The 27623-nt window shown below is 43.7% G+C and overlaps 1 protein-coding gene across 3 annotated transcripts in view; it reads right to left on the bottom strand.

The window, feature by feature from the left end:
- Positions 1-27623, bottom strand: part of FLT4 (fms related receptor tyrosine kinase 4) — a 95036-nt gene that overhangs the window by 33872 nt on the left and 33541 nt on the right. For all 3 annotated transcript variants that reach the window (XM_081180729.1, XM_081180730.1, XM_081180731.1), the window contains exons 4-11: positions 21083-21195; positions 19607-19769; positions 18233-18372; positions 16181-16352; positions 15121-15238; positions 13520-13674; positions 10794-10956; positions 3838-3979 (exon numbers count right to left, since the gene is read on the bottom strand). In XM_081180729.1, coding sequence (XP_081036855.1) covers positions 3838-3979; positions 10794-10956; positions 13520-13674; positions 15121-15238; positions 16181-16352; positions 18233-18372; positions 19607-19769; positions 21083-21195 — 1166 coding nt within the window. The remainder of the gene's footprint in view (positions 1-3837; positions 3980-10793; positions 10957-13519; positions 13675-15120; positions 15239-16180; positions 16353-18232; positions 18373-19606; positions 19770-21082; positions 21196-27623) is intronic.

Genomic DNA, 27623 nt, shown 5'->3' with positions numbered 1-27623 from the left:
CCACCCCACCCCCAGCCTTTGATCCCACAGATTTGCACTAAACCAGAAAATTGCACAAAGAAAGCACATGAAAAATTTCTACACCAATTAAATTGGGCAGCCATCTGAAAAGTGGGTGCTGAAATTTACAGTTGATTTCATTTCTTTTCCAGCATCCTAGTAGTAGTGAGTCAGGAGCCTAGTCATTCACATGTATATGTATATGTATATGTATATGTATATGTATATGTATATGTATATGTATATGTAGTGTGTGTGTGTATATTCTTTTGATATTTTATTCTTTTGATATTCTTTTGATCCCTCAGATTTGCACAGAACTAGAAAATTGCACAAGCAAATTTATGATTGCCTGACAGTGTGTTTTTGCACACTTCTTGGGCAAAGATGTTAAGAAACAACAAAACAAAACAAGGTGCACATATAGCTACCTGCATGCGTGTCCTGTCAGTGCTTAACTGGCATAATAGAATCAAGAAATTAGAAGGCTACAACAAATGCAAAAGAGAATGCCTGCTAGTATGAATGGGAAAGACTACTCCAGTCTAATTTGAATTGGTGGGGGGTGGATTAAGAGCTAAGTAATGCTCCAACGTGGACAAGCCCACTCTAAGATGGATCTGTTCTGCTGACCTTTGCAGATCATCTGTGGAAGGATAGCTCCAGTTCCTTTAATGATATATGCAGTGGTCCACAAAATGTCAACACAGCTGCTGGCTAGTGCAATTAAACCAATATAATATTTAACAAATTCTGCAGTACAAAACCATGCAGGGTATGCACAACGTCCATCATCTAGATTTAATTCCTATTGCCTTCAATTGGTCTTCTAACCTATGATCGGAAATTAACTATTCTGGTGTTATAAGCCTATTCCACCTATTCACATAGTCCTGCTTTCTTCTATTTCAGAAACTACATAGCAGTGGCTTTCAGTCTGTGCTCTAGGGAATCCTTTTTGTAAACTGAAAGGCTGGTTAGAAATTCATTCATCAAATGAAATCAATTAACCCTGGAAAGTTTATTCCTCGTTTGTTGTCTTGTAACAGACATTCCATCAGGTTGCAATGAAGGAGGGAAGCAGGGCCATTCCATTAGCTCTGCTGAGAAACCAGCTCCATCAGGTTTCTCCCCGCATCAGCGGTCATTTAGTAGCAGCCATTCCATCAGACTGTCACAGAGGAAGAAGAAAGGAAGCAGAGCCACTCTGTCGCTCAGTGGAAAAACCAGGAACTTTTGGTTCTTCCTCTACTTGAACTGGTATCAAATGAAACAAAGAAATTTAAATAGTGGGACCTAGAGCTGCATCTAGTGACCTGTTCATAGACAGGAGACTTTCCTAATGTTCTGGAAAATTATATTAATTCCATTAGCAAAAGTTTTGAAGGCCAAAAGACTAGCTATTTTCCTATAATGGCATACTCATATTATGAAACATATAGCCCACCTTTCCACCAAATATGATTCAGGTAGCTAACAACAATAAAATAAACAAATGCAAAAAGCCATCACATAATGGAAATGCGAGACAGCTTTTAGAGAAACCACTCCAGGAGGGTTACAGCTCTCTTTTCCAGAACCCAACCATTTAAGGGGCTGACTGGATGAGTCAGAATTGCAAGTTATTTACAAATGTTTTCTATTCATGCTTCTTTCCCTACTAGTAACGGGGGGGGGGGAGGGGAAATAAAGAAATATATATGGCAATGGATCCTATAAAGGACAAAGCAGGGGGAAAATGTGTTGAAGGAGAGAAAGGAAAGTAAAAGAAGTGAATGTAATATATGTTAAATTACTATCCCAAATAATATCACCAAATATGACTTGTCTATTATTTGGATAGGTTCAGAAAACAGACTGTCTCTTGGTATAAGCCATTAACACAGCCTGAATCAGAGCACAAAACATGCCTCTCTCCTTCCCATCATCCTTTCCGTTGCTTTCCAACTCCTGACTGAAATTGGAACAGGAAGTGATTTTGGAGGGGTGTATGAAAACAGGAAGTGACTTCAGGAAACTGGGAACCATTTGTTTGTTCTTTAGCCTGCATCACTATTATGCACGCGTGTTTGGTAACTGACATTGTCACCTAGAACAGGAAACTAGTCATAGAAAAGCACACATGACTCTGGCATTTATACAGGGGGGGGGGGGTGGAAAGAAACAGCCTTTAAATGCCTGCTAGTCATGCATCAGGACTGGAGAAAAAGAAAAAAAAATCATTCCAGAAAGGAAATATAGTGTAATATCCAATGGAACCTCTCACACTTCAAAGCAACGCTTCGTACACTTGGATTCACACATTTGTACTGGAATAGTGTACAGGGCCAAACTGTTCATAATGGCCCATTGAGTCTGGTAGCTGAATTGAGAGAAAGTAGGGGGCAGGTGAGTGGGGCAACTAAAAGCACAGCATGAGCAAGAGGGAAGAGTTGGACTCTTGTTGCCTATGTTTTTTACCCCTTAAATGTCCTACCTCAACTGTTCCACCATCCCAGAATGGCATTATGAAATTCCCACCAGGAGAAAAATGGCTGAAGCACAGTAGTTCGGGGGCAAAAAATAAGGATAGGAAAAGGGTTCTCCCTGCCATTCCACCTCAAGTTCTCAATTCCAATTCCCACCCACCCCTTATATTTAGCAGTACCAAGGTGGTTCTTCCACCGCGACATCAAATTAAATTTCCAGCAGTTTCACTGAATATAGCTTAACGTAGGACAAAGTGTAGTTTAATAAACAGAATGCTGACCTGAGTCTTAAAAACAGTTGTGATATATATTCTTATGGAATGGAGTTGGGAATGAATAGTGTAGGGCATCTTCTGTGGTGGCACCCCAGCTATAGAATGTCTTTTGTCTTTTTGGCACTAACTCAAAATTCATGTATTTCCTTAGCCATTTATAGGATGTCAGCAGTGAATTTATTTTGAAGAATGAAGATTGCTGTTATTTACTATATCACTAACACCAAATAAACATGGTTCCTGCTTGTTTTTATGGTAGTTTGCAATTTGGTGTATTTATGTTCAGTATTTAAGTTCAGGTTAGAAATATTTTACATAAACATATACATATACATATACATATATATTCATTGCATTAGAATATTCCACTGCACTCTGCCTTCCATTCAGCTTGCTCATAGATGATCTCATTCCTCTATGAAGAAAGCCATGCTCTGACTCACAGTGGACAATACCTTCTAATTTAATGTTCACCTTTTAAATCACTCTATTGAATAAGCATACATTCAGTACTGAATTCACTGAAAGCAATGCAAATTTAGATCAATATTATCATTGTCTCTAGTATTCCTTCCTTTGCACACTCATACAACGTTTGGCCCAAAATTTGCCAGTGCCATTCACATAAATCTGGTGCATTCTTAACCTTTGAGTAATGTCAGCTATATTAGGAGTAGCTATGGAAGTTTCACCTCTGCAGCCTTCATTTCTTCAGAGTCCTCCCCCCCCCCCCGCCCCCGGATTGTGAACTATTTTTTATTTCATGTGAATGTCTTCAGAAATGTAAGTATTCACATTTTATACCTCATTTTTCTCTCTAGTATCATAATTGGTAGTAAGGATCTTAACGGGTTATCCAAAACTGGCTTTGGTTTTTCATACAAACGTATAGATAAGACAAAAACTGATTACTAAATGTGTAATCATTTAGCTGCATAACTAACTGACCACATGATGGAAGTCAACTCACAGTTTGGCTTCATGTTGCAAAATCAGCTAAAACAGTTTGGCCTGAGAAGGCTCCGTCTCATGAGCTCGAGGTGCTTCTACCTCTTTCCAACGCAGAAAGGACAAAGAGAAACATGTGGCCTCACCTTGTTCCTTCCTTCCACAAACTCTGTCCAGGTGTCAATGCTTTCAATGGCATTCACAGCATCCAGCTGCGACACATCCTTCCAGTCCTTACACTCGGGCATCCGGTCTCGCTGATGGCGCCGGACAGTCCTCCTCCTGCTCCTATTTATCCAGAAGCCATGAAAGAAGAAGAGACAGAGAGAAACAGGAGATTTGGTTAGCCAATAAAAGAAGTTATTGGGAAGATTACAGGGCATTAACATACAATGCTGCCTATAATATAATTAGGAGGAGAGGGGAAATGGCTAAGGGGGAGCACGAGATGGCCTTATAAAACTTTGCATGGTACAGAGAAAACGGATAAAGACAAAATGTTCTCCCTCTCCCACAGTATGAGAAATCAAGGATCGCCAGTGATAGCAAGAGAGCCAGAAGAGATGGAATATTATAAGCACTTCTCTTCATGTAGTAAACAATTCGCTCCATTTCATGTGGTGATAACCACTAGCTTAGATTGCTTTAAAAGGGGGTAAAAAATGCAAGGATATTTCATATACCCACAACTACCAGATTGTTATATGGAGCCAGCAGCAGTTGGTGGGGTGGTAAGGTGCAGAAAGCTCAAGGTGGTACAGGCAGGGTGATGGTGTGGCAAGAGCACTGGACTGGCTCCTTTGCCATGCCTGCGCAGTTAAACTCCCTGCACCTTGCCCCTCCCTGACCATATGGGGTGCCAGTGCCTGGGGAGCAAAAGCAGGAGAAGAATATAGCCTTCATGCCATACTGTGTGGATGCGCGTGTTAAATATATGGTGTGCACACAACCTGAAAGAGTTTTTAATGTGGGAGGTCAGGGGATTGATATGCATCTAAGGGACGTTGACTGAGGTGTGGGTATCCTGCAACATGTGTGGTATCCTGCAACATGTGTCAGAAGGTCTCTGCTGGAAAGTTGGGTTCAAATGTAATGCAATGTGGGTACCTGGATAAAGTGTCTGCACTGCTGTGTATGCAGTAGACCAAGTATGGACAACTGGTGGCCCAAAACATTTCTGAGAGTGTTGGACAGTTCTGGCGCCCAAATTCATCTGGCAGATAGTGTGCTCCTCCGCCCAAACAACATGCCTTCATTAGAGAAGATGAGGGGACAGATGTTTAGCACACTTAGTGTACCATAACAAGAGTGAGAATCTGTTTAAACAACAGGAAATCATGATGCATCCTCTGAAGCTGGGATAAGCATAAAGATTGTGGCCTTGGGAGACAGTGCTAATAATTCAACAACTCCTCTCCTTCCTGACAAGGCCACAAAGCATTCTGATGGGACTGGAAATGCCCTTGTTTCCTCAGACAGTCAAACAGTACATTTACGGCATCAGTATTTTTATAGATGCCCCACTTCCTCCTGGGTCAATAATGCTTCCCTGTCAAATTCCTGTCTATCTTAGAGGCCTCTTTCTATCTTTCTTTCTCAATAATAATAGACCTTTGCTGTAAAATGTCCTGCCAGCAGAACCCAAAGGAACAGGAGGCAGCTTGTCTCCTGCACAATAACCATTCAGACAGAGACAGAGGTCGTATAAATTGTCCTTGTTTCTAAGGGCAGTTCCACAACTACATTCACCACATCCAGAGCCTGTCACACCTGGTCAAACAGGGCCTCCATGAGGAAAAGAACCTCTAGCACTACTGCCTCTTCCAAACTGGTGCATACTGAATGCCACTGCAAATCACCATAAGCTTCTCCAGTCAACCAGCAAGAGAAAAAGGAAAATTATGGGGCACCCACAAGGGATGCAGGTGGCGCTAGGGCTTGCTGATTGGAAGGTCGGCGGTTCAAATCCCCGTGACGGGGTGAGCACCTGTTGCTCAGTCCCAGCTCCTGCCAACCTAGCAGTTCAAAAGCGTGTCAAAGTGCAAGTAGATAAATAGGTACCACTCCAGTGGGAAGGTAAATGGCGTTTCCATGTGCTGCTCTGGCCACATGACCCAGAAAAACTCTGTGGACAAACGTTGGCTCCCTTGGCCAGTAAAGCGAGATGAGCGCCGCAACCCCAGAGTCGTTCGCAACTGGATTTAACTGTCAGGGGTCCTTTACCTTTTTAGCAGCCTCCACAGCTCTTTGAGCTACATTGCTTGGGACAGGGAAAATAAGCACCCTGCTTATCACCCAGTTGAAGCACAGATACTAAACAGTCTGGGAGAAAACAAGCAGTTCAAGCCTTTCTTAGCAAGCTGCCCAAGTTTCCTTGGAGACAAGCCTACTTCACATTCTCAGAACCGTTGCACTAAGGGATTTGTTTTGGAGTTAAAATGCTGAAGGCCAGTAAAATTCTCATTTATTAAATGGCTGCTGCCCTATGTTTCAATTCTGTGTTAATGTTTCCAAAAACTGTTTCCCTCCACACAGTGGAAACAAAGTGAACCACTTTGTTTCATATTCTTGTTCTCTCTTTCTCTCACACATTCTTCTTCTCCCAATCTAATGGGCTCTTTTTATCTCTCTGCTTCTTGATGTAGTCACAGGCATCTTGGAGTCCAAAACCTTTTATGAGTCTTCCTATCACTATGTATTACAACAGCTCCATACATTCTGCCTTATGACTTTAACTTGCTTGTATCTGCTACTTCTACATTCACTCAGCTTTTACTAAAGCTTCGTTGTCACTTTGACTCAAATATGATCTTGGGGTCACACAGAGGTGTAGTGTGTGGGGAGCATGACCCTGGGCACAGTTTTGAGAGGGGCATGACTAGGCGCCCCTCCCAGACTCCCTCATTGGGCCTGGTTCCAGCTCCTGGGCCAGGTCTGACCTGGGAGGCGGAGAGGAGGAGGATAGTCACAGCAGCAGTGTTGCTGCCCCTCTCCTTGGCTGGGCAGTGCTGTGTGAGGGTGCCGCAAAGGCAGCATTCTCATGCCTGGCTGGGCACAGCAGGCTCCCACCACCCCTGCCCCCTTAGGGCATGCCCTATGCACCCAATTTAGGTGGCAGGAGCGTACGTTCCACTGCTGGGGTAACATACTGTTCAGTCACTTTTGCAGGCTTTCACAGATTTGCTATTTCAAGCTTCTGCCAAGGTCTTTGTGAATTTACTGAAGTAACATAAGTTCTTTGTGTGGGATAACCAGCCTCATATAACCAACTTGCTTAAGTCTAATTAACACATGAAGGGGTTAATACCACAGAGTAAGCTGTTTTGCCAGGCTTAGTTATGCCCACTTCCCCTCACCTTGGGAAGAACTAGGTAATCAAGCCTATTGTTTCTTCCTAGTCTGTGGGAGAAGCTCAGCATGTGAAGAGGCTAAGCTGGTTGCTCCAGCTTAGCCACATGGCTCTAACAAGCCACTCTTGAGTTCCTATACCAATAATTTGGGAACTTTCACTACTGTAACTAATCCAGGTTTTACTGCCTGTGCAACTTTTTCTGTACTTGGCCCAAACCTGGATTTTGGCATCTAGGGAATTCTTTATACAGTCTACCCATTTTTTCATTGCACCAACACTTTGGGGTCCAAACATATTCTTATCTAGTTTTATTTTCAACAACCACTGGATCATCTCACTCTGCATTCTGGCTATTAAAAAAACCCCTTTATTTATTAGCACTACTAGAACCTTCTGAGGTGCATGAATTATACAGCTGTACTCATATAGATTTGTTTTTATGAGATATTGTTCTGGTAAGCAACAAGGGCATTGAAACACATCTTTGTAAAACTTTGTATCAGACTCCCATCGATCTTTCTAAGTCTGTTTCTGTTAAATAGAGTATTAAACGCCTTAGATGCCACTTCCTACCTAGACATTTTCTGGCAGCTACATAAATTTTCTGCAGGAAAAACCCACACACATTGAAAACCTCACAACTCTGACATTGTATTAATTTCTGCCTCCATTGTCCCTGCAGACAAGCAGCAGGCAAGTTTTGAGTTCTGCCACTAGCATGCTCAGAAACAAATCTCTTGAAGAGGGTAACAAATCTCTACAGCTTCCTAAGATGGTGCAAACTGCACCAGGCAAAGCAGCATTTGGTTTGATAGATGTCTGTGAAGACTGAAGAGCCACTTATTTATAGGCGATTCTTCATGTTAGACCACTGCATTTCTTGTTCTTTTTCTGTCAAATGGCTGAGTTGAGTCTACTTTACAAATTGCCTTTTCATGCAGCTGCTGGCCTGTTCATGTTTGTGAATGATTGCTTCTCAGCTCCACTTTAAACTGGGCCTAGATCCTAACCAGTTTTCAGACACCAAGAGCCAAACCTGAAATTGATGCAGGAGTTATGGGATCAGGTTCCCCAGCTTTTAAAAATATTTAAAAGTAGCCACAGGGTCCCTCATTCAGATTGTCACTGCCATGTTGTGGGGGAATTATTTGTTTTGCTTTTTAACACCCCTATGCCTGCATTACATTTCCCTGATTTAAATCAACTCTGAGGGCAAAAATGTACATCTACCCATACTGTATTGCTATGTTCTCCCTTCCCAAACACAGCAGTTTCAATCTACAGTATTTTTCGCCCCATAAGACGCACCGGCCCATAAGACGCACCTAGATTTTAGGGGGGGAAATAAAGGGGAAAAAAATTATTTCCCCCCCAGGTGCGCTGCGCTAATCCAGAAGCTTGGGGCAAGCTGAGGTCAGCGCGCCCCAAGCTTCTGCGTGCCGGCAAGCAGTCCGCTGCCGCCCCAAGCCTTGCGCACCCGGCGGGACCTCCTGCCGGGTGCGGGAGGCTTGGGGCGGCAGCGGACTGCTTGCGCGCACCTAGAAGCTTGGGGCGTGCTGAGCTCAGCACGCCCCAAGCTTCTGCATGCCGGCAAGCAGTCCGCTGCCGCCCCAAGCCTCGCGCACCCGGCGGGACCTCCTGCCGGGTGCGGGAGGCTTGGGGCGGCAGCGGACTGCTTGCGCGCACCTAGAAGCTTGGGGCCAGCTGAGCTCAGCCCGCCCCAAGCTTCTAGGTGCGCGCAAGCAGTCCGCTGCCGCCCCAAGCCTCGCGCACCCAGCGGGACCTCCTGCCGGGTGCGGGAGGCTTGCAGACACTCGCCCGAAGCAGGGGGAGCCCTCCAGAGGGCTCCCCGTGCTTCGGGCGACAGGCTGCCGCCCCAAGCCTCGCGCACCCGGTCGGACCTCCTGCCGGGCGCGCGAGGCTTGCAGGCATTCGCCCCATAAGACGCACCCCGATTTCCCCTTCATTTTTGGAGGGGAAAAAGTGCGTCTTATGGGGCGAAAAATACGGTAAATATGAGCCCTCTGTAGCTGCTTGTCTTTCTTTGGAAAAATGAGACATCCAGTTTTTGAATCTCCCATGGCATGCCTAGTTTGGACCTAAGCCAATAGTTCAGTCCTCAGTGGCCAGAGAAATCAAAGAAAAAGCACTAGCCGGATAATTCTATGCAGGAGTAATCAGCAACATTTTTACATATTCAACACCAGATGAAAAACCTGTCTAAACCCCTGCTCTTAACCCTGCTCCTTTGTGTTGCTCCATGAGAAATCTAAAATGCAGCCCATGGCACAATTAGTTGCTAGAGAAGCATGGAATCTCTTTTCCAGTAGTGAGGTTTCATGCCGCTCCAGTCATACCCATAAGGAGGGAGCATTTTGTGGGCCCAATGAATAGCCCCCTCTCTTGGGACTAGAAGATGCAGGCAGGAGGGTAAACCTCATTGTCCACTCCACTCATATGAATAAAAAACTGTTGCTCTTGCACAAGGACCACCATTTATACTTTTACCTACAGATGTTGCACAACACTACCTCTCTGAGATCAAGGTGATAATACCAGCTTATTATGACATTTGAATTAGGTCTTAGTCATAGGTTTTAAAGTGAAGGAACAGTATGCATTTAGCTCCTGGCCAACATTATGGCATTTCCTTCAAATGGACAGGTACTCACACCACTCTCCATGCCACTACGAATGTTCTCCAAAAGGCAGTGTGGAGAAATATTCTCCTGTAAGTGCAAGAAGCCACAAATGGCTTCATTTCTGTTACTGTAAGTTGTTTTAATCCATTTTTAACATTGTGTTTTAATTGTTGTAGCTTGTCCTGGCACCTTAAAGTGAAGGGCAGGCAAGTAACAACAGCAACAGCAGCAGTAGCAGCAGCAACAGCAGCAGCAACAGTTAGCAACACCAACACGGAGGCTACCCATTTTGGTTTGGGTCCAAATCCAAATTTGCAAGGAACAAATAGGAAAACAAAAAACAGTTTCATTTTTAATGGACTTGCATTAAATTTCAAGGCTTAGTGGATAAAGCCTGCCAAATTGCAGAGAAATAGTTCCATTAGTTTTTGTACTAGGCACCTTTAAAAACAAAAACAGAATTGTTCACAATTCTTTTACCTTTTGGCAGAAGTGTATGAAATTTGCTCTCTTGTTTGCCTTTTCTGAGAGGATGCACTCCGGCACTTTTTATCTAGCCATAGTGGTTTTCCTGCAAGGGCAGGCTTTTCCATTTTAGGATGGTCAAAAAAGAAATCGCTTAAGCTCCCCTCTTATTTTGTATGCAATCTGTATGCAAATAGCATACACCAGACAGCCCCCTCTTTGTAAGAAACCTGCCAAAATACAAATTGTTTTTTTGTGCTGGGTGCTTTTTGAGGATGGGGAGAACTAAAAGGGATTTGCTTCTCTCCCTCTGGTTTTGTGGGCAACTATTTTATTATGAAAATGGCATACTTTCCTAGCGACACCTCTGCAAAATAACCAGCAACATTTTAAATATCCAAACATCTGAAGTGCCCCAAATCCCGCTTTGGTTTGGGGCATACTGAAGAGATACTACTTTAGCTCGGAGACGCCTGAAATCTGTCCAAAGCAGCCCGCTTTGGCATTCATCCGATGCACATCCCTAGTGACCCTCTTGCGGTGACCATCTCATATGCATTTGCATGAAGAAGCATGCCAAGGTCTTCCTCCCTTGCTGCAGCATTAAGAACACGGCAAAGATCAAAGGAGGCCAGTTACTTACAGATTGTGACGGGAGAACATTGGGCAGGGTGTCCAAGGCCTCCACTGCCACTGGATCTTCTCTGGTGCTGGGATGCCATACACAGTGCAGGTGAGCACCTGTCGGCTTTTACGGGAATAGATGTTGGGTGAAGTTGCTTCTTTCTCATGGATTTGTGGAGGAACTGAAATAAGAAGAACGTTGATGTATCAGCCTTGTAAATAATAACTGTTCTGGGATGGTTGCCTCTGTTGCTCTCTCTGCCAATCCTCTAATCACCCACACTATCTCCCTCAATTGTCTCCCTCCCCTCCCAACCTCGCGTTGCTGCTGCTGTGTAGTAGTAGTTATACTCCTTCCTCTCCCTTAGAATTGCTCTAGGTCCCAGCAGCACTGATGTCACTGCAGCTTACCTGGGCAGGGCTGGAGTGGGGCAGTGATGTCAGGGTGGGAATCACCTGATTGGCTCAGCTGGTGCTCCTGTGCAGCCTCAACCTCACCAGTGCCGTGTTCTGTCCAAAAATGCCTCACCCAGTGGAGTGGAGCTGCAACACTAGCTTCCCAGCAGCAAGATTGTTGCTGCTTACCAGGTGAGAGTGGGGAAGGGGTGGGGAGGTTCCATACAGGTAAGGTGCAATGTAAGTGATGCTGGCATTGTAAGGGTGGATCTGTGGCTCCACTCCACAGGCCGATGTTGGTGCTGCCTTCTATTAAGCAGGATAGCACTATGGAGGCAGTGTACATTGGTCTTTCCCTGCCCCTGTTGGAAGTCATTGTTTTGAGGAATAGAATGACACACCATTGCTTGAGGGCAACTGTTACAGGACAGCAAGCAAATGCTGAACTACCAGCAGGTAATGTACAATTACCTGGCACACCTCTCATTTAAGAAATTATCTACTAAATGCAATGGATAAAATAACCTGAGCTTAAGTTATGGGTGCATTTAGAGTATGGCTGGGTGGGCGTCAGGCTTGCGAGGTCTACGGTACTTTGTTTTCTAGTACAACTTCAAGGACCACCAACCAGAACCAGGTGCAAATTAGTGGATCAGGTAGGTGGATGTAAGTTCAGAATTAAGGAACAAGGAGCCTCTGAGCACATGCTCAGTCTAGGAATGCATGAGCAGTTCCCATAACCAAGCTCACAAGTCCTTCACACAAAACACCCATTCATTGGGTGGAATTCAATACTGCACTATTATAGACTTCCAAATGTGCAAGCATTTCAGCTTGCCGAATGACCCCCTCTTCTCCCTTAATGTGCTGTTCTTGGAGTTCTCCAGCCCCCTCTGAACCAAGTTCATGGTGGGTGGGAGGAGAGGTGGGGAAGTCCCATTGCACAGGCAAAAGTCCTTGTTCAGGGCTTCTGCTGACAGGGATTGTTAGGAGAATCCTGCTCCTGGTGTTCTTTTTCACTTAATTTGGTGCATGGGGGTGAGGGTGTGCAGAGTTTAAACTGTTGCTATTGTTAGACAGCTGGGAATCAGAAGCCCTTGCTGATCTGCTGCAAAATCACCCAAAGGTCTGCCATTAGATCCCAATCTACCTTCTGCCCAATCCTAATTTTAAACACTGGGAAGTTATTTTCTTCCTCTATAAACACTACAGTGATGTGACTGCCAGGCGTGTTAGGGATGCTGGACTAGCTCCAGGAAAACTCACTTATTGCAATTCTTTCTTCTGCATTGACATCATGGAGTCAGAAGACTGCAGATCCTTTGGTAGCCTGAATGAGACCCCCCCCCCAATTTTACTCCTCATACCCCTCCCACATTTCATTCTTCTGTCTGCTGATATTGAGGGCCAAATACAGGGGTCAGCAACCTTTTTCAGCCATGGGCTGGTCCACCGTCTCTCAGACCATGTGGTGGGCCAGACTATATTTTGATTTTAAAAAATGAACAAATTCCCATGCCCCACAAATAACCCAGAGATACATTTTAGATAAAAGGACACATTCTACTCATGTAAAAACACGCTGATTCCCGGAGCATCCGCGGGCTGGATTGAGAAGGCAATTGGGCCGCATCCGGCCCCCAGGCCTTAGGTTGCCTACCCCTGGCCAAATGCAATGTGTCCCAGACTGGTGGTGCTGAATCCCTACAAAGCAGAGAAGGGCAGGGAGGGGGGATTTAATGTGCAGGATGGGGGGGGGGGAGTGAAATTGTTTTTCCCACCTCCAAATTATCTTTTAGCTTTGGCAATGGTAACAAAGCCCCAATGAAAGAGAACTTTGTTTAGAATGCAGCGTCAGTGGGGGTGGGAACATGGGGGTGGGAGAAGATTTCAGTTTCTCCCACCTGCCTGCACTAAACCTTTTTATATAGGGACTTTGATGACAATCAAATCCTGATACATGGATCTGCTGCCATTATGTGCAGTCGGAAACGGTATTTGAACAGAGGGTCCCCCCCATTCCAAACCTGACACTCTTTCCTTGCCCTACTCATCATATTATATTTTTTTATTTTAAAAAATTGACCCAGTGGCATTCATTTTATAACTTTCTGATCTGAAAGGACAGAGAAGTCTCAGCTCCCCTCCCATTGTGAGTAGGATGCACATGGGGCCAATTTGGACTGGGGCCGGGGGGGGGGAGGGGCAAAGGACTATGGCCTTCATCCTCTATAGCACGGACTTGCTAAAATAAACAACCACACAAGGCCAAATGACATCAGGTACAAACATCTGTCGAACTGCAAAGGGTTTCAGGACATTCCTCTCCCATTAGTCCAACCTCCTTACCATTGACCACCAGCTGGAGACTAATGCTCTTCTCCAGTCCAGCCGGCCCGTTCTTCAGAACCAATGTGTAGGAGCCAGAGTTCTGCTCTGCCACATCCTTGATCTGCAGGGAATATTGAGACTGCCTGTTGGAAATTAACCTTCCATCCTTAAACCTGGGCAGAAGAAGAGAGAGAAAGAGAGAGGTGTATGTGTGTGTGGATTAGCACGTTCCTCCCAAAAGGCAGTCACAGGGCTTCAGTCCATGGCAGGAGGCACTTCCTCAAAGGGAGACCTCTCACGAATTTCTCCCCTTCCAGGAAAAGCTTGCTGCATTTTCTGGCCAAAGGGAAAACACTGACAACCACCTAAGGCAAAATTCAGATGTATAAAATGCAGGGGAAATTAGGTTTGCAATGTAATGTCAAATTACTTAATTTGCATTTCTCAAAACAATACAAGATCCCAAAACACAGCTTTCCCTCAAAATCCACACTTCTCTAAATTTTGCAATGCATTATCAAACCAAAGAATGTTTTTAAAAATGTATATGCAAGGGTAAATATGTGCATTTAAAAATACATATGTTAGTGAAGATAACATCCAAAAATGTTACAGAAAATCACTTGCAAAATCATGTTTAATAGGTAAAATTGCGTACAAAAATGTACATATGAGAAGTGGGTACTAAAATTCTGATAAATTTTCATGAGAATTTTTTATAAAAATTGTAAACTGAAATGGAAGTATGGAGAACTGACTGTGAGATTGGAAAAAGGGGGGGGGAGGAGAGAAATTTAAAATGACAGGTGTGTCCTGCCCTTATGAAATGACTCTTCACTGTCTTGTGGTATCTTGCAAAAGTGCCATTTATGGCAAGTCATTGCTACACTGCTGAGCAAGGGGCTGAAGTGAAGGGCTTATACTAATAATTTTACACACAGCACAAGCAGATATGGCAGAATGAAGAGAGTTTGTGAGAGATGGAATCCACTTCCCTAACTCCACTTTCCTTGCTATGGTGTCACCAGCTGGCTGATCAGAATGAGATCAGGATATATGTGGCACCCCCAGGGAGCTCAGCTATTATCCCCTCTGACTGGGACTGAGGTGCAAGTCTAGACCCAAACACTTGCCACCTCAGTACCAGATTCCACGACTTTCCGAGGGCCTCAGCTTTCTGAAAGTGTTAACAGGTGTTTACATAGCCACAGGGAATGTGAGACAGCACTTGTATGTGGGTGGAGAACATTTGTGTGTTTGTGTGGTGTGCGTTTGCCAACAAAGCGAATGATGAGAAAGATTGTTTCTCCCTGCCTCTAACGTCTGCCAGAACTCTGGAGACAAGACGAGGAAGAATTTTTATGTCTCCGGTGAAAAGAATAGCCTGCTTTGCTATACAATGTTAAAATGCTGGGTAATGAATCAAGCTTAAGGATCACAGAAGTCAAGAAGAATGGCTCCAAATCAGAACCCTCAAGCCGTGTGGGAGGGCAGTGTCACTCCTCTCACAAAATCGATTTCAGTAAGACAGGGGCCTTTCTCCTCCTCTTTTTCCCTTCTCTACAAAGGTCAGCCCTGAAGCCTGCTAAGCCCATATGCAAAGAGGGGGAGTGCATTACCACTGGAACTCAGGCTGGGGGTAGGCAACCACTTTCACCGGCAGCTTTGCCATTTCATCTCCTGCTGTTGCTTCAATCACTGGACCCTTCCTCCACTCCACATTGATGAAGGGTTTCTCTGTGAAAACCAGACAGATAAGAGAGAAGAAAGCAGGGCGAAAGCTGTGAGAGGAACATGCTGGAGCTACAGCAGAGATTAGATAGCATTAATCCATACACATAGTAGAAGTATGCACTGCTTGGAAATAAACATCACGTATGCACAGATGCCCATTAGATACTGAATCTGTGTATCCATGCATTTGTGCAGACATGAGAACAGTTGTTCACACTGATTCACAGTTTGCTCCGTGAAGGTACAGGGACCTGTCTTTCTGAAACGTTGAGAATGCTACCATGCCTTATCCTGCAAATAACCTTGCATTGGATGGAGATTTTAACTAACACTTACCACTACTTTTGCCAGAACTTTTGCCAGCTCAAGTAAAAGTTTTCTTTGTATGGGTGGTGGTTAGTTTATAGTTACTACCTATAGAATGACATAGGCATAGGGAGGGCAAGTGGACAGTTTCAGCTGCTATAAAAACAGCAGTCCTTAGAGAGAGAGAAAGGGAACATCTGTTCTGACATCTCAGTAATAATATGGAGTTTGGTATCAGTACTGGTTACCACCATGACTTAACTCAGAATCATGTCATCTTACTCCTGGGAACATATCCTTTGCTGTTGTCTAGCAGGAGCATTGGATCTTTGCTCTGCCATGCCATAATCCTAGAGAACATGGTGTGTCACATAATAATCTCTCTCTTCCTTACACACTTACACACACACTTACACACACACACACACACACACACACACACACACACGTGTTTTCATATGGCAGGGAACAGAGGACAAAAGGTCAGTCTTCACAGGAAGTTCTCCACTGCTTCCTTTATCTTATCTGATCTTCTCCACTGTTTCACAAAGACATCAGCTGCCTTTAAACTGTTTGCCACCATGCTAACACACCAGAAGCACCTACAAGGTTTTCTTATCCTGAGTTAATGGTTTTTACCATGTACGATGACATCTATGCTCTCCTTCAAGTCTTGCTCCCCATTGCTAGCCTTGCATGTATATTTTCCCAGGTCTTGTAGGCTCACATTTTGGATGATCAAGATGCTGGAAAGTTCAGTGTGTGTCTGTTGGGAGCGCCTCTCAGGCAGTTCTGTGACCTTCCGGTTCATCTGCCAGAAGAAGGCAACAGAAGGAAACGAATAAACATATAAGATATGAGTAAATATAAAGCTTGGAGGACGCCCTCCCCACCGCAGCAGGATTCCCCAACCTGGTGCCCTCCTGGTACTTTGGACTACTCACATCAACCCCAGCTGGAAGACAAACAGTCAGGGATGTTGGAAATTGTAGTCAAACAATACCCAGAGGGCACCATGTTGGAGAAGGCTGATTTAAAAGCGGAATGACAGAGTAGTCAAAAGCCTAATCCCAGCTGGTAAAGTAAACTTGTATCTGGGCTAAACCACATCAGCTTGCAGGCGGAGCTCAGATGACTGGATGTTCCTTCATACAAGAGAATTCTTTGTGTATAGGAAAACCACCATTTCAAAGAGAGTTTTAGGCTAAAAAGTTTTCCCCTGACATGTTAGCTTGCTGTGTGGAGGGATATTTTGTGCATGCATAGAAGAACTTCCAGACATATGAGGTGTTGCACAACTGTGTGGATGTGAAGTGCGAACACCTCTGCAAACACATATGGTGACTGGGGGCAGCCACCGAGACCACATAACAACGGTCTTGAAAGACCTACATTGGCTCCCAGTACGTTTCCAGTACGTTTCAAAGTGTTGGTGTTGACCTTTAAAGCCCTAAACGGCCTCGGCCCAGTAGACCTGAAGGAGCGTCTCCACCCCCATCATTCTGCCCGGACACTGAGGTCCAGCGCCGAGGGCCTTCTGGCGGTTCCCTCATTGCGAGAAGCAAAGCTACAGGGAACCAGGCAGAGGGCCTTCTCGGTAGTGGTGCCTGCCCTGTGGAATACCCTCCCATCAGATGTCAAAGAGATAAACAACTACCTGACATTCAGAAGACATCTGAAGGCAGACTTGTTTAGGGAGGTTTTTAATGTGTGACATTTTATTTTATTTTTGGTCTTTGTTGGAAGCTGCCCAGAGTGGCTGGGGAAATCCAGCCAGATGGGCGGGGTACAAATAAATTATTATTATTATTATTATTATTATTATTATTATTATTATTATTATTATTACTCCCAGATAAGGAGTCAAGAAGAAAAAGGAGCGATGAAGACGAGCATAGGCAAGTCTACAGGGTGGGTCAATACGGGAGCAAAGACTCTCACTGTGACTTGGAGAAGGCAAGTCTCTTTTTTCTATCACCCTAGCTTGCTTCCCCAAAGAAACTCCTGCACGGGAGCCTCCCTCTACATCTTCCTTGGTAAACCTTTGATCTCATTTAGCCTGCTCAGCAAAATGTCCCAGAAATGTTGGGGATGGAGCCTACAGGGACAGCGACCTTTGGGGCAGGGCTGGCATACACGTCTTTCTCTACACCCATTCTATTAAACATATGAATAGGGTTGTGGTGACACAGAAAGCTGCCTTTCACCGAGTTAGAACCATTGCTTCCTCCAGCTCAGTACTGTCTACAGTGACGGACAGCATCTCTCCAGGGTTTCAGGCAGGGGGCAATTCACAGCCCTACCTAGAGATGCCATGGATCTTCTGCATGCACAGCAGATGCTGTGCCAGAGAGCTGCAGCCCATCCCAGCAGTGATGGAGGTGTCAGATACATTGTGAATGCAAACATGCCCCAAACTGGATTGAATTGGCATGTACTCGGGAAGGCATTGCTATTTCATTTTTTCTCTGCAGGGAGTAAATTTAGGGGGGGAAGGAAGGCTGCAAGTAACAAGGCAGAGAGTACAAGGAACATGAGATGTGACTATACAAGCGTAATTAGGTTTGTCAAGTATGCATGAATTGGGGGGGGGGGTGTGTTCCGCTTCCACTCCATGGATCCAAAATCAAAAGTAGTGCACACAAACCACCCACAGAAGCCAAAACTGAATAAGACAATGTCAACTCCTACCTGTTTCGCAGGGTAATCCCACTGGAAATCAACTCCCGAATTAAACTCAGCCCATACTGTACAGTTGAGATATAGTTTTTCTCCCACTAGAAGTTCCATGGCCTTCCTTGGAAACAACTGGATGTCATAAAGTTCGTTCCCTGGTGTAAAAGTAAGGCAACTACTTAAACAAATACAGTTTTTCCTTGGGGGGGGGGGACGGAACTCTTGCTACAAAATTGTAACAAATTTATAAAAAAATAAAATCAAACTACACAACACAGACTCATTGGTCTAAGATGCCCCCCCCCTATATTTGCTTAATTCTGTAGCCATTTGTCTGTGTTATCAAACTACTGTGGTTCTGGATGGTCAAACTCCCTACCTTAAACTTTGTTGATTACTTCCTTATTCAACTGTCAATTGACATCCTACAGAATATAGCAAGAAATATGCAGGGAATAGGAATGAGGGTGTGCCATATCAAAAAGTGCATTTTGAACAAGGAATATGTGCCCATTTGAAGGGGTAACAATGACTGCCATTGTAGATAGAACAGATAGAATGTGAGGGTTTATTTGCACCCAGACATTGCTTATTTTGCTTCCTTATTTTTAAACTTTAATTTCATTTCACGTCATCCTACCTTATTCTGAAATGTTCTCTGATGCCACCAGCTGCCTGTTCCCATGATTGTGAATGCATGTGTGTTTTGGTTTTTAATATGTAAGATTTAGCATTTTCACAATTGTACTTAGGCACAAACGTGCATCTATCAGAATTAGGGGCAGGGCGAGGTCATGTTGGAGTGGCAGCACCTCAGACAGCTCCGCAGTGACTACTTGTTCTGATGATGCCTGAAACCCATCCAAGTCTCCTACCTTTGGCTTGGTTGCCAGCTTCTGCCCTCACTGAGATGGATGGAGAAGTTTAAAGGGACAGTCCCTGTGCCTGGAGTGATACACTACTCAGCCAATCCCTATCCACATCTAGTGTCATCTTGACCAGGCATGGAGACTAATAAGCCCTTGAGAGTAAGGGCAGTTGTGCTGCCATTGGGTCCTATGGCTCAGAGGGAACTGGAGGCGATTGTCTGGGTGATTAGGTCCAGAACCAGTGCCTGGAGCCTTCCTCACCTTCCAAATCAATCCCTCAATCATGGCTTGAAGCCATGGGCATGACAATTGAAGCTGTTTATTGATGATGTAGCAGGCAAACCAGAGGCATTTATAATACAAAACAAGCCTTCTGGTCATAGCAGGTTTCATAATCACGTTACAAAGGGACTGCAGCAAGAATGGCTGGAAGTCTCATGTGTGAATAATGGTTGTCGTACTGCCTGAGCACTTTTAAGAGGTCGATTGTCACAGTGACTGACTCTGTTCCAAAATTCACCTGCAATATGGACAAGGAAGAAACTTGATTTGCGGGGCTTCATATCAATGAAAGTTTCACACTCAACAAACAAGGAGTCCTTGATCAGGTGAGTGGGGACCAGCATTCCTTTTTTGTTGTCCCAAAGAACGTTCTTCCCGTCTGGATATATGGGAGAGGTTGTCTAGAAACAGATAAAATATTTTTAAGAGACGTGCAGGGTGATATAATTACTGCTGCATCCTTCATTTCTTTGAAGAGCTATTCAAGACCAGTTCCAATATTTCACACCTGACGGGGTGGGGAAATCCCTCCAAACTTATAGACAGCTTTCTGTTACAGTATGTGACCCTGTGGGTTATTTTGAGGGGGGGGTGTCTACTGACACCCCGAACATAAATCCAAATGCACTTCCAATGAAGCTTTGGTCATGAGACTATTGTGATTCTAGGAGAGGAAGAGGCAAGAAAAATGGCTGAGAGGACAGCTTGCCCAAAGAGTGAATTTATGACACTGGTGAGGTTACATTGTGCACAGGCTGCCATTTCCCTCAGGTAATGGAAATTGGTTCTGGCCTTCCAGGACTAATGTTTCTTTTTGCATTTCATGAGAGGTGTAAATACAGCAGCAAATGAAACAGTGTGGTGGTCCTTTCCATAGTTTCCCACGACTCTTGTAGGATTTCAAGCATTGTTAAGAACTGGGAAACCCTTTAAAAGATTGCAGCTTATGCATTTTAGCAAAGGGCTGCTTCACATACTATATTTGAGTGTGCACCAGATAGGTTTTAAAACTATAAAATGTAAGCAAAGATGTATTTTCAAAAACATGCATCATACAGGTAAAAACATGAGGGGCTATGATTGGATGCATCTCCCAGAAAAGTATATACTTGGTGGAACAAGGCATGTGAAATGGTTCTCACAGCCTGCAGAAAGTGGAGTACAACCCCCAGAAAAGGGGAACTGCATAAATTGATGCTGGTGTGCCAGAAAATGAAGCCTTAGAGAGAACTGAATATATATATGAAACGTTTTCCTCCCCTCCCTAGGAGTTTCACTTCCTTCTCCAGATTATAATATATTATAATGCTGGAGTATCTCTTCAGAGAAGATCAATAACACTGTAGAGTGGGAATGGGTAATCTGTAATGTTGGGACTGCAGTTCCCATCCTCCCCCTGACCATTCGCCATACTGGCTGGAGCTGATGAGAGTTGGAGGGCGGCAGGTTTCCCATCCCTGTTTCAGAGCAATCTGAAGGGACTCTGAAATCAACAGTGCAAGGGAGTCCAAAATGGGGGAACCACAACTGTTACTGGGAAACATCCACAGGGGTTACATCCAGGGATTTCATCCAGATTTGCAAGGACAACACCTTTAGTGGGTTTCTTTTTCTGTTTTTCTTTCACACATACACACCCCCAGGTATTTTCTCTGTTCCCCTTCAGACTGAAATAAGGCAGATTCCTGAGTCATCCCACAGGGAGATTTCTTACCGAGAGCAAAGTGATGTTAAGGTCTGGAATAGATACCAGGCATGGGACCCAGATATTCTCCTTCTTGTAGATAAGAAGAGCCTCTGGTTTATTGATAAATGGCCGCTCATAATCTGAGAATGAAAGAAGAGCCGCAGAATTGGAGAAAACAAGGAAAATATAGTTATTTCCCCCTCCTTGCTGCTTTTTTTTTTAAATAAAGTTAGCTAAAATCTGCAGGACATTGTACTGAGTCGGGTACAAATATGAGATGGGAAATGTATGAACAGTCTTATTGTGCAAATCTATACATGCCTACTCAAAAATAAGTACCACTTAGTTCAGTGGTAGTTACTCCCAGGCAAAAAGGGTATAGGATTACAACCTTAGGTTACCAGTTCATTTAACCACCACCACCACCAACAACAACAAAAGGGCACCCAGAAAGCAAAGGGAATCATAGTAAACTTTAGGAAACTGCCTGTGTTTCCATTAACTCAGGCAGCAAACCTGTGTATAGCTATAATATGTTTAGCTGTTTTTGTTAATTTAGGTTGTCTGCTTAATTCTTATTTTGAATTCAGTGCTCTGTGCTAGTACTGTATGTTCTAGTAATCACTTCAGATGTGAGTTATAATGGACAGAGTGCTTGATTTGAAAGGGGGAGATCTGGATTCAAACCTCTGCTCAACCGAAGTGTCTGTCACGGAATAACCTATATAGGGTTTTTGAGAGGACAGAATAGGACAGCCCCATATATACCTTTCTGAGCCCCTCAGATAAAGGACAGGATGGAAATTAGTTAAGTCTGAATATGGATACTACTGCTAATCTCTTTAGCATGAATAATGCCTTTTCCCAATCTTTTTAGCTTCATAACTCAGCAATTTTCATGCCCTGACTTGCAGAACAATAACATGAGTCAGGAAAGTAGGCCAAATGCCTTTCATGTCTGTTTTGTCAATCCAATTTATCAGCAGCCAAGCTTAGAATGCTCCTGCTTATTGTCTTTCTTGACATTAAGAGAAAACTGTTTTCCCCACAGAAGCATTCAAGAAATTTTTATTGCTCCTTTCTTTTTCAGCATATTTGGACTTAATAGATTATCCTGCAGTGTAGAATTTTAGAAAAGCGAATAAGGGGGCAGGGGGAGCAAGCCATATGATAGCTCAATGGCAACTTGGATTTCATGCGGCCAGATTTCCTTTCAGAATTCCTGTAGTTAAGGCTGATCTATACAAATCCATTGTTGTGGCCATGAGCTTAGCATAGTAGAAACAACAAAACCCCTATTCCCCAAATTCCAATTAAAAAAACCACAAATTCGAATGCTAAAACGAAGACACAAAGAAAGCTTCAGAGAACCTTCTCCACATGCGTGGAGAGGCTGGCAATCTTCTTCAACCCGCACAGTCATATCCAGTGTCAATGTGGACTCCAGATTCAAACTCTGGCTTTAAAGGCAGAAGAAAAAATGGACGGTGGTTTTTTAAAAATGTCTGTCACTCACGGGCTACAGTGAAGCTCCCCACCTATGCATGACAATTGTGTGGGTGTCCATGAGGAGCTCTAGTATTGCCCCTAAAGGCAGAGAGAGTGCTGAACTCAGGCCTCAGACTCTTTTAAGGTCCTAGCTGCTATCATCATTATATTCTTACAGAGATGAGGAGAATTAATTATCTACTCCCATCCTACTAAAATACCGAGGAAGTACCTGTGAATGGTATTTGGGCTACCTATTTATTGGCTAACACAAACAAAATAATGTAATGGAACAATTTGGAATGGAAGATCTCTCTTTTCTGCTGCAGAGAACCATAAAGGGATTGTTTCAGTTTAATTGGTATCTTGATTTGTTTTCATTGTACCATATACAGTATTTTAAATCAGTGAATATTAGAAACTGTATGATTTTGGTGTTTTAATTCGATTGTACTGGGTCTGTCATAATATAATAAAACTTGCTGTAGTGGTTGATTACATCCTCTCTCTCTCTCATTCACACACACACACACACGAAAAATGGTCATTTGTCTGAATATTTTTTAAATGGCTGTTCAGTATGTAGGAACATAGGAAACTGCCTTATCTAACAAGTCAGACCATTGGTCTACCTAGCTCAATAAGCTGATCTTCTGCCCCCTGAGCCACAACCCTTAAATGCAGAGATAAAACAAGTATAAACGTGGTAGCAAGCACTTGGAGGAAGGCACTTCTTGCCTTTGTAACAATGACATCCTTGAGAAGTTGGAGAAAGGAAGGGAAATTTAAGGTTAGGGTTAGGGTTAGAGACATGATGCAAATTGCGGAAGCTATCCTAGGAGGTCAGTGACAATAAATGCACCATTCCCCATCCCTTTGACAACTCAGATATCAGACCACAGTTTATGTACTTATTACATTTATAACCTTCAACTAAGAAGCTCAGGCCAGCATACGCTGGTCTTCCTGCCCTGCTTCTTATCCTCACAACAACCCTGTGAGGAAGGTTAGGTTGAGAGATAGCAGCTGATCCAAGTATAATGAATGAGGTTTTGAACTCAGGTCTTCCTGATCCTAGTCTGACATTCTAACCACGCTGCCTCCTGTTGTTCTTCAGAAGTTTGTAACGTATACACAAATCTCCAACTTAGGCCCCCGTTATGCTAGCAAAGAGCAAGTTAGCTCTAAACTGAGAGAAGAAACCAATTTCACCATCCTACAATTGCAGCACGAGGTCATGATTGAGACATATTTTCATGGGCAGTGTTGTACATCAGCTTCTTTGCTGCTAAGTGCTCCTGACTAGAGGTTTTGGATTTTATTCCATCTCTGTGTTTTTATATAAATATTCCTCCAGGATGTATTTGAAGAGCAGCCACAGATGTTCATAGCAAAGACCAAGGGCAGATTAGATTAAGAGAGAACTAACATTCATGAGGGGAAATTCCTGCCAAACTTCTAATGCCTCTGGCTATTGTTATTTTGAGTTTGTTATCGGAGAATGATTTATTTTAAAATACCAGCAACAGTTGCTCAGCTGGCAAACCACAGGGGCTCACTATTAATTGCCCATATTATATTTAGACTGGATTCTGAATAGCCAAAGTCCATAATCTACACTAATATCCACATAACCCAAAAGCAATTGCAATTTCTCTTTGAACACTGACTCCCTGTTTTCTAAGTATTTGAAGGGTGGACAGTTATGGGGGGACGGGACACATGTAACTTTGTGCTTAGGAGAAAGAAATGATGTATGCATGCATTTATGCACGTGAGAAGAAGCAATGATGAACGTTATTATGGAGGAGAAAGCTAAAGTGTGGCTTTGAGTTTGGGGGCTGAGGTGTGGGGCAAGGACTGGGGGCCAGTGCAGCATGAAGACCCTGTCCATCAGCTTATCGCATCTTATAATTTCAAACATCTGAGGGCCAATTCACCTACTGCTGGAATGGCATCAGGACCACTTCTGCATTCCTGGTTCCTGTGGTGCTCCATGTTTTAACATTCATACAGAGGGGGTCACCCGAGTACCAACACCATTGCCTTCCTCTGAGGTCAGTGACGCTGGCCAGGAAAGTTGGTCTGAGCAGCATGGGAGCCTACCATGTGGTTGTGATTCCCAGCACATTTTGGTCAGATATTCTGATCCCAAACTATAGCAAAAATTAAGACCACCCATGAATGGATTGTTGTGCAAAAGTAAAACCAAATAAGTGTCAATAAGCTGTATTAATATACTTTATATACTTTATAAAGAAAAGCAGCATTGAGGGTGGGGAATTTGGAGAAGAGACCAGGCAAGGCTTAGGGTTTTTTCCCCTTCTCGCTCGTTCCTTCTCTGTTCCAAATTGCCCATGCAGGCACTTTCTGTCTCCTTCCCTTTGCAGTTCCAAATGCAAGTTTGCCAGGAGGAACAGGCAATTGGAAGTGTGCAGGGGGAAAGAAGTTAGGAGAGTGATTTGGAGTAGAGAAGTGACAGAGAATGCACAGGTTCCCCTTATAACAAAGCTGGGCAAACTGCTGGTCCTCTGAATGTTGTTGGACCACAACTCCCAAAATCACTAGCCACGCTGGCTGAATCTGATGGGAGTTGGAGTCCAACAAGTTCCCCCACCCTGCCTAGTGACATCACAGATGACGTGCATCTTCTTGTTGATAACTGTAACCACCACAACTATAGAACTAGAAGTGACCTTTAATTTCTCATTACTGCTTGTACAGGCAGATTTTTGGCACCGAGATGTAGTCGTAATACTGCATTGTCATTTTTTTCTGGTGCTTGCCAATCTGTGTTAAAACAGATAGATATGACCGGCTCACCACAGCACTCTGCACAGCACATGCTTGCTCTTCACTTAGCCACCACAAACCAGATGAATGCATTTTTGTGCTTTAGAATTATTATATCTCATTTTGTAACTCATCCCAAGTTTACTAGGTAGATGGCAGAACAATCCAAACATGCAATCCACTGCCCTAGAGTGGAAGATGTGCCTCTTCATTTGGCGTGGGTTATGAGAAGAGGAAACTCTAGTCCACCCACTGGTTCCCCACTGCACTCACTAAAAGCAGTGGGTGGTAGTCAGTGTAAACCCTTAGAAAGGGATATTCCTGTGTGGGGAAGGGGTGAGGGGTCTAATCTGGACCTCTCTGCTGAACCAGTCAAGAGCTAGCACAACAAAACCCATCTGGTTATTAGGATTGCTCCTTCAAGTTACATTACTTTTGATCATACACACAGAGTTGGTAAATGGGGCCGAAAGGTTAGGATTTGTTTTTTGGATAAGTGGAAAACACGCTTTAGAAAGTGTTCTTAGAATCCTACGGCATCTGTGTTTTAAAGAAATCTAGATAATTAATATGTCCTCACAGTCACAAAAATCACAAAGCACTAGTGAGCTCTATATGAACAAGAGAGTCTAGATTTTTTACCCCTAGTACACAATCTTTCCTAATTTTAATCTAAAATTATGCTTGACTGACAGCTAGGACATACACATCGGATAATTTTAAGGCTTTTAAAAGCAGAAAATGTATCACATCATGACTTCATTAACTGGCAAAAATCTAGGGAGTTTGGAAGATCCAGCTATATCACACACAAATTATGATTCAGGTGCCAGAGGCAAAACAGTATGCGATTGGGGAAAAGAGAATCTCTGCCTCCTACACCCTCTCTGACTCCAGCACTACAGTTTTTCATCCTTCTCTGCTTCAGTTTTATTCAAAACAGCTCCTGCGTTTCACCCTTCCCTTCCAAACAATTGATTTAATTTCTCTCTTTAAAAAAAACAACAACCAAAAAAACCTAGACAAGGCCACTGCTGTGGTTCTAGGGTGCCATTGAACTAAAAATTCCTGCATTCCAGCCTGACAGAAACATTCACCCCAGGCACCAGTGTAATTGAATCCCCTAGTCAGAGCCTATAATCAGAAATCCCACACAAGAGGATGAATACTGATTTATTCTCAGCAGAAGACTTGACACCCCTCTTCAACTCCCCTGGATTTAATCATCGTTATGCAGATGAGAGAGGAAACCAGAATACAGAGAAGCATTTGCAGAGGTGAAGGATGACCAGGTGCTAGAGATGGGTGGCGGGAGGAACCTTTGCCACCTCAGAACTGGTGGGGATGGGGAAACATCAAATTTCTCTTACAGATTCCTCTATATACTCTGGGGTTCCCCCTTCTTATTATTCAATTATTTATTTCATTCCATTTATGAATCACTAGAACAACTCATAGCGATTTCACCATAGAAACCTAAACAATAAAAACTATTTCATGTATGTCCTCAGCCTCTATCACTTTGTGCTGTGCACGCCCACCATTCCTTATGCCCAGGGCACAAGCAACATCTGAGTAGTCTAGAGCAGTCTTCCCCAACCGGGTGCCCTCTCAGTGTCTTCTACACAATAAACCAATAGACATGGTGTGTCTGCATAGGCAGCATGGAGTTTCAGTCATGATGTAGAATTCCTGCTCTTTCAGGTAAACATACACATACACACAGTTTTCAGGTAAACATACACACAGTTTTGCTGCAAATAGATTGGATAGCTGCAATTGCAGCCTCTCTTAACACTGCCCTTCTATCTGATGCACAAAGGTACAGGTGGTGCCCTTCCAGAACAACATATGCAACTATGTATATTTAATGTAATTCCAAGCCACCTAAATCCTTGGTTTCAATTGGTGGTTGGGGACCACGACTGGGTTGTGGCCTGATCCAATGTGGGCTGAAACAGCAGCAATACCGCCATGCAAATATATGGCACAAGAAAAAAAAGGGGGGGGGAAGAATTGGGTCTCCAAATGTATGTTTAGGTTAAAAGTGGGCTCCCTGGGTCTGAAACTACTGACCTAGATAACAGAGAAGCCTTAACAGCATGATGTAGGAACTCAGTATCAACACTGCAAATTGACTGCCATGCCATGATAGAGTAAGTTAGGATAGAGGCAGGCAGGCGAAATTGCACATGGGCACATCAATCTTACATCATTTGAAACTGCGATAACTTTTCCCTTTCAGAGGACAGTGTAACCTCTGTCTCTTCACAATGATTTTAACTCC

Source organism: Podarcis bocagei, assembly GCF_964188305.1.
Source record: "Podarcis bocagei genome assembly, chromosome: 2".
Classification (NCBI taxonomy): domain Eukaryota; kingdom Metazoa; phylum Chordata; class Lepidosauria; order Squamata; family Lacertidae; genus Podarcis; species Podarcis bocagei.
Note: the sequence above shows the minus strand (reverse complement) of the source record. Positions and strands in the feature narration are given on the sequence as shown.